We start from the raw sequence: 12,847 nt of genomic DNA on the forward strand, positions 1-12,847 counted from the left end.
CCATTTAAGAAGCTCACTTTTGAGAAACATTGCTCAGCAAAAACCAGCAGCAATCTTTGATTAAAAGGCCACCATCTCACTAGAGTATTCCACTGGACTCTATATCCTTCAAGAGAGACTGACTCAACATTGTTAGTTTACAGTGAGACACAACAAAGTTACTCACTTTTTTTTTCGGATGCTGGTAATGTGAGGCCCCAATTTAGCCACAGCTAAGCTTCTTTTCTTCCTTTTAACTCAAAAGTCCGAGATAAATTTCCATTTAATAATGATTGTATCAATATTGAGGTAAAAGAGCACCAGGGATCTCAAAGGAATTCTCTAGAAGGACCATGCTACACAGAAACGGAATTTGTGCAGTGGCATCTGAGTTGCAGACTGAAAGGTGGTCTCAGTGCTTAGAAGGCCTCTGCACTGCTAGTACGTTGGCCGGTCTTTCCAGTTAATGTTTCAGAAAAACTCCAGAGGAGAAAGTTTGTCAACAGATTCTGCCATATGACCTTAGTACTAACATTGTTAGTTTACAGTGAGACACAACAAAGTTACTCACTTTTTTTTTTCGGATGCTGGAGACAAACATCTTTATTAAAGATACTACCAAAATTTTGGCAAACATTTCAAAACAGATTTGTAAACATAATGCTTCCCTTTTCAACCGGCAGCACTTTGAAAAGACGATACAAGACAATACAACCTGAATCAACATTAGTTCAAACTCCTTATATTTTGACCACATAACTTACGTTCCCACATGATAAGACAAGAGATAGTTTAAATCAACGTTAACAGATAAACTCCATGAAATGAAAGTTTGTGCTGTCTGATGAATCACAGTATGTTATGGTTAAATATTCTACTCTTTTTTATATTCCTGGTATCCAGGATGAAAAAAAAATCTTTAAATATACATCTGATGTAGGTAATAGCTTCTTTGCATATCTCTTTCCAAAAATACTTTATAGCAGTATATAAATAGGTTACCTACACATTTAATTTTATCATTTTGCCCCAAAACTATAGTTCTGCTTCATTTTTAACATATAAATTTTTTGCCCAACATTAATAAAGCTGACAAACTGTTGAAATGGAAATGCTTTTTGTCTTCCACAATAGAAGTAGCAATTTGACAGAAGCAAACAAACAAACAAACATCAACAACCTACGGTAACACTCATCAGTTGTTTAACCTGAGCGCCTGGCCTACTGAGTATCAGCTCTTTACCTTCATGCAGCTCACATCCACATCAGTTCTGCAGACATACAAGCTGAACACACATGGTAGGCCACAGTGTACTTCCCATGGCTGTTAGCACAGGGAAGCAGTGTAGCTACTGATTAACCACACAAGGTACACACGAGCAAACACCTTAAGGCAGCCATTGCAATGGGGGGTTTAACTTGCAGGGCAGATTTAACACTCTTGAGCCAGTCAGCCCGCATGTATGTATGCATGTACGTGCATAGAAAACTACACACACATTCACACAACTTTCTATTTTTCAACCCTCCAAAACAATGATTTTTTTTTAAAATTTTGTGCAAATGTCTAAATATCCTACCATTTAAGGCAAAGAGTTCGCATTAGGAAAGGTCAGAAAATAGGCTTGTGAAAAGCACTTCACCTTGCACATTACTGTTGTGTTTAAACACAAGCAACTCAAGTGTGGACACTGCATCCCTGATACCTAAAAAAAAAAATCATCTCTAATGACAAACACAAGTTTTCAAGGAAAAATTGATTTGAAGTATAGACACTGGATCCCCAATATCTAGAACATTGCTTCTATTAACAAACAAGTTCTGGGGTGGGAGGAGAACGAGAAAAAGAAAGCAGCTTCACAATTCAGGGAAGCAAAGTAGAGTGAAGAGAAAAAAAGGAACTCAAGTTCACTAACACTGAAGCTTCCACAAGCAAGTCTCATCCTTTAGAATCTAGAGCAACTCATCTGGAATTTTAAATAAATAAGTTTAAGTTTATTCACATCTTCTGGTTCAAGCAGAGTTCTAGTGCCATGACTCTGCTTGCTGTTGGTCAAATTCACCTATTAGTCTTTTGATGTGAGCCAGCTTGTTATGAAGATACTCGCATCTGTATTTTTCTTCATGGTAATTGGGACTGGACTGCAGACAAAGAAAACAATAAGGAATTAGGTCACAGAATTTACAGTGCTTCGCAGTCCAGATGGCACAGTGGTACCCACCTGCTTGATCTTCTGATATTCTTGTAAGACTTCTTCATGAACATTCTGCAAAATTAAAAATTAGAAATGAGAACATAAGGCCTTGGGTGGGGGATGGGGTAGCACAGTATCTAACAGGCATCTGGTAAGGTGTGGGAAATAATTGATGAAGAGATGTAACTTGGGACATTTTTACGCTAGGCAGTTTGGCAGCAGTTATCAAAATAGCAAATGCAAAATTGACTCAGCAATTCTACAAGTTCTGCACGTCTACCTACCTAAGCGTATGATATGGACAGATATAAGATTAGCAGCTCTGTCCAGCAAAAGACATTCCTCACTACGGGAATGCCCCCCAGACAGTACAAAGGATACCCGGATGACAGGAAAAACAAACAACCGAAAACCAAAAAACCAAACACGTAAGTGCTTTCTGGACTGATATAAACATTCTCTATGAAGCATTACACTAGTGAAAAAAAAAATCAAAGTATAAAATAATATGGGTAGTTTGATACTATCCTTAAAAACAAGACACAGTACTATATTTTAATTATTTAGTAACTTTTAAGATTTCTTCTAAATTTAATGAGACCAGGAAACACAATAATGGTTTAAGTTACTAGTAGAATGTAACACACTGGTGTCTCATCCTATGTAGTTGTGGTTGTATGTTTTACAATACAGCGTATATTATAGTGGAAACTCCCCCCCCCACTGTGCTTCCTTATTTAAGAACTCTTTCAGTACATTTGTTTCCTAAAGCAGCAGTGAGGCTGGTCTGCTAGGCAGCTTGCTCTAAAGCTAAGGCGATGGCCGGCAGGACAGGTGAGAGCAGAAAACCAGCCCATCTACCTGGTACTCTTTTGACCCTGGAGAAAGGCGTTTGCGTTGTGCATCCAGTTTAATGAATCTTCTGGCTACCGTCTCCATCCTGGCATGCAGAGCTCTGTACTCATCATATTCAGCATTGAAGTCATCTTTGTAATTCTGGCGCTGCTCATAGGAGACAATAGCAATATATTTTCTAATAATAAAAGAGAGAAACAGGATAAATGGAGAGAAAGAATAAGACCTTCTTGCATGTGTCTCCAGTAACTGAATGTCACTCTGTCTCTGGTTTGTTACAAGGTCACTCAGAGAGCCTCAAGAGCATCCGTGGAGAACGAATGTGGCAATGGAATTGGAAGGGAAGCACACAACATGAAAACTGCGCTTCCAGGATCAGTCCCCAACAACTTACTCCACACAGTGGAGGAGACCAAGCTATCTGCTAGCAGTCATCTCAGGACAGAGGTGCTTGATGGGTACCATGACAACAGAATGCCACACAGCCACTGAGCACTCAAGCCATAGCTGGACCAGGACCCCTTGCTTTGTGATAGAAGGTGCCTTTCAGACCCGCGAAAAGGAGACATTCTCAACAAGGGGCTTCTGGTTTGCTCTCCCCATTCCTTTCTTGACATTTCTAACTAGACAAATTAAAATAGTTTTTTTTTTGACAGAGTAAGGCCCTCCAGTTTTATACCTCCCTCCCACTTTCAGATAAAGAAGGATTTAATATTTGTACATGTAGTTGCCTGCATGAATGTACCACATGTGTGCCTGACGTCCATCCCATGGAATCTAGAAAAGGGCATTGGCGCTTCAACTGGACTCATAGATGGATATAAACCACTTAACGTGAATGCTGGGAACTGAGCCCTCGTCTTCTTGAAGGGCAGTACATGCTCTTCACCAATGCTTCATCTCTATAGACCTCCCTTCTGGGTTACCCAGGCTGGCCTCCATTTTACCCTGTAGTTGAGGCTGGCCTTGAAATCCCCATCTTCCTACCTCTACTTTTGAAGTGCTAAGATTACAGGTGTGCACTGCCACACACAGAGGGTTCTTCCAGCACTTTCCAACACTAAGAAGGCTTAGCCTAATTTACTGTCTTATAGATGCCACAAATCTGCGACTGGTCTTAGAATCTAATCAGTGAAGGCCATCTTCACAATACGCCAGGTGATTCGGCAGTACGTCAATTACAAGATCATTTTAACAGTAGAACAGGCAGTATCATTAGTTCCCAGTCAGCCTTCTGTTTTGCCCTCTGTTTTCCTGCCATGGAAGGTTCAATTTCTTTGATTATTTTGGGTCAAAACCAAGATCAGGCAGCTGGGGGGAGCTGCAGGATGCATGCTGAGGCGCACACTTGGGCCTTATGGTGGTAACATCTTAGAACTGGGGCCTCTTCCAGATGGTTTTATATAACCCTACCAATTTTATTTAAGTTGCTGTGTCACAGATGCCTTTCCTGGGAAAGTGGGAAAAGTGATGCAGTGTGCAAACTGAGCGTCCTCATTAACATTTTTATTTCTGCTGAGTTAATACAGTGTGGAGGTTGGGTTTTTCTAAGTGTAACTGAGGCAGTAGCAGTGTTGATGATCTAAGCTGCCCTGCTGCTCTGAGCTGCAAAAGGAATGCTGCCAGCCACACCGGAGCCTCTCACAGCACCAGAGGAAGCCCTGAGGGCGGGTGAGGTTCCTGGGAATAAGCATGCAGAAGACCAAGGCAATCTTGAAACTCAGGTTTAAGTCATCGTGTAATACATTTATTTCACTTTCTAAAAATCTGACCTTTACTATTTTATTTAATAACTTAGTTAAGGAAAATACCAACTAGGCCAATAATTGTGATGCTCTTTGATACTGGCACTTTAGCAGTCAATATTTTTTTAACAAATTCTTATGATTTTACAGTTCGTTTTTAATGAGGTGAAAGAGTAAAAATGTATAAATATGGGATAGCTTACAACCACATAAGCAACAAGAGCACTCTTAGTATATAAAAATTAGTAATACTGTAGTTACAAGTGAATTATTCAAACTCTAATCATACAGGTTTTACTGAATCTCCTTTTGGTTTTCTTACGAGGTAACTTGAGTTCTGTGTTTTAGAAATGTTCCTGTTACTTTTAGAAAATAGCTGTACTGGTTGGTATAAAAGTTAAATTTTTGGTTTGGGTAAATACATTGCTTTTATTTAAGCAAATAAAGCACAAGACAAGAGAAAGGATTTGCGGAAGCAGAGGATCAACACTTTCTGCTGAAAGACTACATTAATACATTAAGACTAACCTAAACATTTCATAAATACAGTTATGCTGGCAAACACAGCAAAAGCTTTGAGTCCATGGTAAAAGTTTTAGGATACACTATTAATAAAAGGATTTAAAATCTATCAGAAAAGAATGCTGTGTGACTCCAGGGTTCAGCTTTCAGAAGTCTAAGGAGAAGCAGGTGAGTGAAGGGGTGAAAGCCATCAGCAGTGGGCCTGTGGGACTGTCATGGAAGACTGGCCTCCTGGAGGATGCTTACAACCGCAGACGGCAGAGGACTTAGGAAGGCTGCTCAGGTTCCTGTGAGCTGAGGGTGATGATTAGCACCATGCTCTCTCATCCTGCAGCAAGGGCAGCTTTCACACTGGTGTTAAGCAGAAATGACAGCTTTGAAAATCTAAAATATTCTCTTCTGTGCAAGAAGCAAGGTTAAAAGCATCGCCTAACTTTGCCCTTATGAGATGGCGTTAGCAGAAAAGCTTAGATTATATCTTCATGTTCCATGTTGTACCTATTTTGCAAATTTGTTTCATTTTGAAAGCTATCTGATATCAGAGCTTTTTGATTTTCCATGCCCCACCTTTCCAGGCACTTGCAATTTAATAATTTTCTTCTTACAGAAGCCTTTGATTGTATGAAAAAGCTAGAATTATAAGTCCAAGTTATAATTTCTGTGATAAGCAGTTACAAGCAACATTCCTAGCTCAGCATTTAGCAACTTCTTGTCACCAGAAAAACACGCCTGGTACTAAAATGAAATAACTTTACTATTCTTCCCTTCTAAAATTGAGAAAAGACCTTCATTTACATAGAAATGAAATTATGCCTGCTCTGTATTGTTCAGCATGGAGGTTCAGGCACTCTGCAGCACTGTGGGCCCCTCTAGGGGCTGTGCACTGATGGACTATCAGCTTTGCAGGCTGTGATGCTCAGTCTGGCCCTGGAACAAAGACAAGCCTTTCTATTCTTAAAAACCAACTCTGCTCTGAGCAGGGAAGGCACAAGTTGCCCCCGAAGACAGTGGTGGACTGCGGACAGCAGGCTTAAGGGCGGCGTTTCAATTGCAGAGGATTCTATTTCTGGAATTTCTTACTTTTTTGATTTGCAAATTATGGGAAAAGAATTTGCAAACTTTCTAAAATTAAACGGCTTACTCCATTGGCAGACAGAAAACTTACATCAAATAATCTGGGAGTTCAATTGTTGAAGGCTCCATGGAGGCAGTGCAACCTTCTTTAACTCCTATGAAGGGGGAAAAAAATCAGTGTTCATCAACCAGTATGGTCATCAAATGCCTCTAACTTTAAAATAGATTAGAAACATCTAGACAACTTTTCCTCAAATTCTTTCCTTCCACCTCAGTAAGCAACAGCAAGCAAGGGATACAATCGAACACAAACAATGGAGCCTGTGACCAGTGCCAGCAGAGCTGACGCCAGGCGTTTACAGCACCCTGGCTACTGCAGAGTCTGCACAGTAAAGGAATTCCATCTGAACCCAGGGGTCGAGCTTCTATTCTTTCATCAGCAGTGTGGCATCTGCCTAGCAATTCCAAGACCGTGGTGGCAGATGCAGCCAGACAATGGAAGGTAACATTTTATACCAACATCTACTTTTCATGAGATCCAAACAAGGCAGGAGAAATAATAAAGTCTATGGTAGCAGCCTGTTTGGATCACTGTATTTTTACTGCCTCCGTTTTGGAGCCAGGCAGTGGGACTGCATAGGAAGTTTTTTCATCATTCATAACTGCACAGGAAGTTTTTACATCAGTTCATAACAAGGTGTTAATGAATGTGGATGAACACTCCTCTCACCTTTGGTTCTTACAGTACTAGAAAGAGGTCAGGGAAAACAACAAAAAAATGTTGTAGTTACTCCTGACCATGCTGTTAAAAGATCAAATTCCCAGGATTACATTGTTTAACATACAACTTCCAGGGGCACTGTTTAAACATTTCATTAATATATATATTTTTTAAAGCACACTTAATAACTGAAACTTTAATTTGCTGGGAAAGCATATATTCACTATAAAACAATGTGAATATCTGATTTTCTAAATCGTTTGAAAGATAAAATATAATAGATAATATAGACTCAGTGGGCTCATTGTTCACTTATATAACTTTGGCTCAGGCATAGCCACACAAGAGCCTGAGTCTTCAAGGAGGAGCATCAGGGAGAGAGTCCTTCTTCCTTGCCATAGATGGCGGATACAGAGGATGATAGGTCTGGATCCACTTGGGATGAGCACGCTTGGTTCTCAAGTTTTTCTACATACCACAAAAGAAGGATGTAAAGAAATTAGGCCTGTTTTCACAAAGTCTCTAGCCCCGAAAACACAGTTTCTGTGGTAGTCTCAGCATAATGGAATCCAGTCCTCTTGGTACTCGGGTGACTCAGAACCACCCCTAAGGGTGGGAGTGTGAAAGAGAGAGTACCTAGGAATCTGGTTTATTAAATCCAAACATGAAATTTTACTCCATGGTCCTATCCTGACTTGACAAACTCAAGTACAAAAAGTAGTCTAAATGGGGGGAAATAACTTACAGTTGCGCCATTATCCACTATTATGCTGATCTACACACTTCAAGAGATGGGCTTTGCCGTGCAACACACCCAACCCAGGTCAACTGCGTCTTACTCGTAAGCCTTCCTCTGCAAACTTCGCTAAGAGAAAATAATGAAAACTTCCATTTGGTAGAAATGGTCAGTTAAACCCCAGGATTTCAAGCCTCCAGTGTTACGAGAAAGACAGGGAGTAACTAGAGATGTCAGTTTCCTAACAAAACATCCTGGTCTCTATCAGTTAGGAACCTTGTGAAGCAAATGATGACCATGTGGGCTTGGCTGCTTTACAAAGAATCTGACAGTCTTTCCGTGCTAATATTAATTACAGCAGGAGCAGGAGCACCTCTGGCTTCTCAAAAAAAGGAAATGGGTATTGCTATTGCCTATTGTGTATCTGTTTCAATCAGTTCAAGAATGGGATGTACCTGTTACACTGAGGTTGTACAATATGACAGAGAAGGACAATGCACCAAAGGGGGATCTTTGGAGAATGGCAAAGTCACTTTAAAATGCCATTATAAATCCACATAAAGAAATCATGTTTAATACTTGGCTAAAGAGACTGAAGTGACAGCTACAAGGTGGAGGAAAACCAGGTACTACAAAAGCACAATATTAAGATTAATTCACTAGAAGGTCAATTGCTTAAAAAGGATTATTCTACAGAGCATCACCTACAGCTCACGCTGCCCAGTTCATTTTTACTCCTTAAACAAATGTAAAATACCTTCACCGGGGTTCGGACTGGAGCTCCGCAGCTTGGCAGGTTCTTCTCTCTGAAAGTCTTCTTCCTTTCCCTCCATTGTCTCAACGTCGTGTTTTTTTATTTGGTCCTTTTCCTTGTGTTTTTTAGACTTCTTTTTGGACTTCTTGTGAGACACTGGTTGGTTTTCTTCCATAGGCTTTGGACACTTTAGCAGAACTGAGCCAGGGGGCAAGGTTTCCAGACAAGTCCTAGAGGTATATTTGTCTTGCTGGTCCTCAAAAATGCTACCGTTTTGACTAAAACTGTCCACAGGTAGGTCTTGAGTCCCCCGGCCTTCTGGAGTGCTAGGGGAATTGGAGTTGGAATTTACAGTCTGAGGAGGATTTGAGACAGGCAGGTGGGGTGAAGGCAGTGGTGAGGGCGTGGGAACGGCTGCAGCTGCAGGGGGCGGTAGGAGGCCTGCAGAAGATTTTTCACTGGTGGGATTCAAATGGCCGTTTAATGTTGGTGGGACTCTGTTTGTCAGGTGAGATATTCGAGCTTTTTTGTTCATTAAAGGATCAATGAAATCGGAATCCAATGGCCGTTTCTGGAGGTGGCGGAGGAAAAGGATGAGTAGCCTCAGTCATACTCAGTTTACTCAAAAAAGAAGCTCCCAGAAAACAAACTCTCTCTCTCTCTCTAAGAACCCCAAGCAAACATAAAATCCAATTTTAGTTCTTCTGTCAAAAGAAGAACAGGGGAACAGTGCCCAAATAGTACTTTTATATCTTGCAGGCTCCTCTCAATCCCAGAGACTATTCTAAACAGAAGTACCATCCTCCACGCTAGCGCAGCTGTCCTAGTTCCAGTAAGTGCGGAGAGAGCAGTTTGCACCATCTGACTCTGTTAGCACTAGCAAGGCTGGCAAAGGGCAATGGACACACGCTGACTGGCTAAGGCGCTCCAGCTGTAAATATGTTGACTGTCACTTACCAGTCTTACCATCACTGTGAACTAGCTCATCTTTACACCCATTTCTCTAAATACAGCTATCACTTTTGAAATGTCATCTTAATTTTTCACTGTACATATGTGTTCACAATGTTGTAAACTCAGTCTGTGAAGACTGGCTCATTAAAATGAGGTAGATATACTTATAAATCTTGCTTTATTAGCTCATCCCAGTACTTAGAGTAACACTATGTAAGTTACAAAGGAAAATGAACAATTGAAAAGTATAAAATTACAAGCCAGCTATATTTTGTACTTGAACTTAAAAAGAATCTGTTAATTCATTTCTGTTTCACTTTAGTATGGAGTATGTAATTCAATCAGAGACGAAATAGCTTCACAGTAATTGTCATTAAAAGTGACATCTGCACAGACTCACAACACGTGAAACTGGACCTGATCATTTGTCCTCGGCTGTGCAGGATCCTCAGTGACATCCAACACTCTGAGACACAGCTAGCCTCTTGCTTGTGCTCCCCAGACATCTCTCTACTTCCCCCTAGGTATGGGGGTGGGGTAGGGCACCCAGGGTAGGGGATCTCCCTGAGACATCCCAGTGAGATGCTTCTAAACTAGAATATGGTCTGATTATGAGTCTTCTGATTACTGTCAAATTGAAAAAAAAAAAACTTTAAAGAAATGCATTTAAAAACTACTACCACTTTTTAATTTGTCCAAAATATATTTTCTACAAGAATGTTCCTCCAGACACATTTCAGACAAAATCAAATATCTTCAATTTTCCATATAACCTGAGAATTATATGGAACTGGATGTGTCTTCTAGTTAGCGACCAAACTGAAAAGCAGATAATTTTACAATAAATTTAAAATTTAAAAGTGGCAAGCAAGGTCTACGCATTAAGCCCTTTGACGAGCAATGCAGCACAGCATACAGCATTCTAAATGAGGTCAAAACGGCAAGTTTGGCCAGGACTTAGCTCTGGGCTTTGGCCAGGTCATCTGTGCAGTTTCCGTCACTTACAAATTAGAGACTGGCTGGCTGACTGCGCTGCGCTGCAGGGCAGGCCGAGGGTTTCGTAACTTCCTGACATACCTGAGGAGATGAGGCAGCATCTTTGTTGGAACTCATGGGAGACTCTGACCGGCTAGTACCAGCATTCTGAGACGGGTTGAGCTTCCTGTAAGGGAAATGCATTTTCCAGGTAATAAAGAGGACTTTGACCAGAATATTACTTATCTGTTCCATTTGTAAAGACAAAGGGAGGAGGGTCTGACCTGGAGAGAACCGATTCCAGTGTGCGTCTGTCTGTCTCACTATAACCCGGCCAGTCTCGCTGCAGGTCCTTAAACACATAATCCTTTAAGGTATAGGAGAGGTCCTTAGGATTCAGATTGGCCACCTGGAACACAGTGCAAATGGAGCGTCAGCTATTTCTGTTGGCTATATAAATCATTTTTATGATTTTCCCGGGAAGATACCCAAAGGACCCCACATCCTACCACAGACACTTGTGCCTAACGTTCACTGCTACTGTATGCCTACCAGAAAGGAAATGAAGCCAGTCTAGCGTTCACCTTCTACTGAGGAAGGGATGATGAAAATGTGGTACCTGCATGTGTGCACATGCACGCACGTGTGCGCGCACACACACACACACACACACACACACAGAGTTTTATTCAGCTGTTAAGAAAAATGAAATTTGCAGGGAAAATAGATGGAACTGGAAAACACCATATGAAGTAAAGGAATAGCCTCAGAAGACAACCATTCTCATGTTCTTTCTTCTTTCTTTCTTCTTTTTCTTTCTTTCTTTCTTTCTTTCTTTCTTTCTTTCTTTCTTTCTTTCTTTCTTTCTTATTTTTTTTTTTTTTATTTTCGAGACAGGGTTTCTGTCCTGTCCTGGAATTAGCTCTTGTAGACCAGGCTGGCCTCGAACTCACAGAGATCCGCCTGCCTCGGCCTCCCGAGTGCTCATATTCTTTCTTGTAGGTTTTCTTGAACGTTTGATATTTGTATACATATAATTTTGTAAGCTAACATATGCTATGGCACTCATATGAGGACATCTCTGTGGAGTCAGTTTTCTCTTACACCTTCGGGTGTGCTCCGAGGACCAACTCTAACAGCCAGGCTTGCAGAGAAGCACTTGTACTCACTGAGCCACTTCCAGTGCCGCAGAATCACTATAAAATTCCTTGGTCACTTCTATTTAAGCAGAAATCAAGCTCCTAGATGTCAAGTAATCACCTCTCAACCAGCAGCACAAAGTGTCTCTACAAGTAACTACCAGTTTGTGATAATCTTGCTCTTTATTTCTTTTGTGATAACTAAGTTTATCTGCCAGCTTTCCTGAAGAACCATTTATTCAAGATCCTTGAAATCATCTCAGACCAATAAGCAGAATCACAAACTAAAAGCCCTTCAGACCTCTGTTAGAGAGCTTATTCCCAAGAGAGATCTCTTCCAACCCCTAACTACAGTTTCTAGAAATGTTCAGGTCAATAATGTAGTCACTTGACAAATCTATTGGCCAAACCAAAAGCACTAAAAATTTTTATTGATAGCTTCATACTTTATGAATTCTAGTCCTTTTAATCCTGCATTCTTTTCTCCTCCCTCTCAACATGTTTCCCTCCTACACACCAAAAATACTTAAGGCTAGGGAAAAGGTATTCCTTCCATAAGTTTGGGGATGGTCTTTTCAGTAATTTGAGTTCTTGTTGTGTCTTTTAAAAAGTTTGTCAGATTTAACAGTCTGTCTCATATGAGAACTAATATAGTATTAATGTTGTCATAAGCCAGCCTTTCAACTCTGTAAATAAATGAATACAAGATGCAGCAGGACTTTCTCTGAAGTGGAATGTACACAGCAATGGTTCTCCTTTTCTCCGACAACAGACAAACTCCCACCACATCCCAGCACAACCACCTTTTGAGGTTTGTGAGGACAATCTCTGGTCACTTCCCTCCCCTGAGGGCCTCTTCTACGGCTCCTATGCTCATGCCTTTATATGGGGATGCACTCAGTAACTTCCTCTTGCCCTGTTTTCTTCTTTTTTCTCCTTCCTGAGTTCACTCACTAAAATTTACAATGCCCAATCTATATGATAATCCCTACATGTATGGCTCTAGCCCCAAATGTCCTCTGAATACGTATGTGTACTTATGAATATATCTATTGGATCTGTCTAATCAACATTTCCAAGGAGAATCTCAGTAGAGCCCTTGGCTACCACACCCTCACACTTGTCCCCTTTCTGCACTTCTCTAATCAGTAGCTCAACATGCACTAACAAACTGCTCTCGTCAGAACTTACCCGGAAG

At 40.8% G+C, this 12,847-nt stretch overlaps 1 protein-coding gene across 1 annotated transcript in view; it reads right to left on the bottom strand.

The window, feature by feature from the left end:
* Positions 1-319: 319 nt before the first annotated feature.
* Ell2 (elongation factor for RNA polymerase II 2) overlaps positions 320-12,847 on the bottom strand; it is a 63,399-nt gene continuing 50,871 nt past the window's right edge. The window contains exons 6-12 of the mRNA XM_057790124.1: positions 10,795-10,919; positions 10,613-10,697; positions 8,585-9,152; positions 6,462-6,525; positions 3,036-3,207; positions 2,202-2,246; positions 320-2,121 (exon numbers count right to left, since the gene is read on the bottom strand). Of these exons, the coding sequence (XP_057646107.1) occupies positions 2,005-2,121; positions 2,202-2,246; positions 3,036-3,207; positions 6,462-6,525; positions 8,585-9,152; positions 10,613-10,697; positions 10,795-10,919 (1,176 nt within the window). The 3' untranslated portion in view covers positions 320-2,004. The remainder of the gene's footprint in view (positions 2,122-2,201; positions 2,247-3,035; positions 3,208-6,461; positions 6,526-8,584; positions 9,153-10,612; positions 10,698-10,794; positions 10,920-12,847) is intronic.

Source organism: Chionomys nivalis, chromosome 15 (assembly GCF_950005125.1).
Source record: "Chionomys nivalis chromosome 15, mChiNiv1.1, whole genome shotgun sequence".
NCBI classification, from domain to species: domain Eukaryota; kingdom Metazoa; phylum Chordata; class Mammalia; order Rodentia; family Cricetidae; genus Chionomys; species Chionomys nivalis.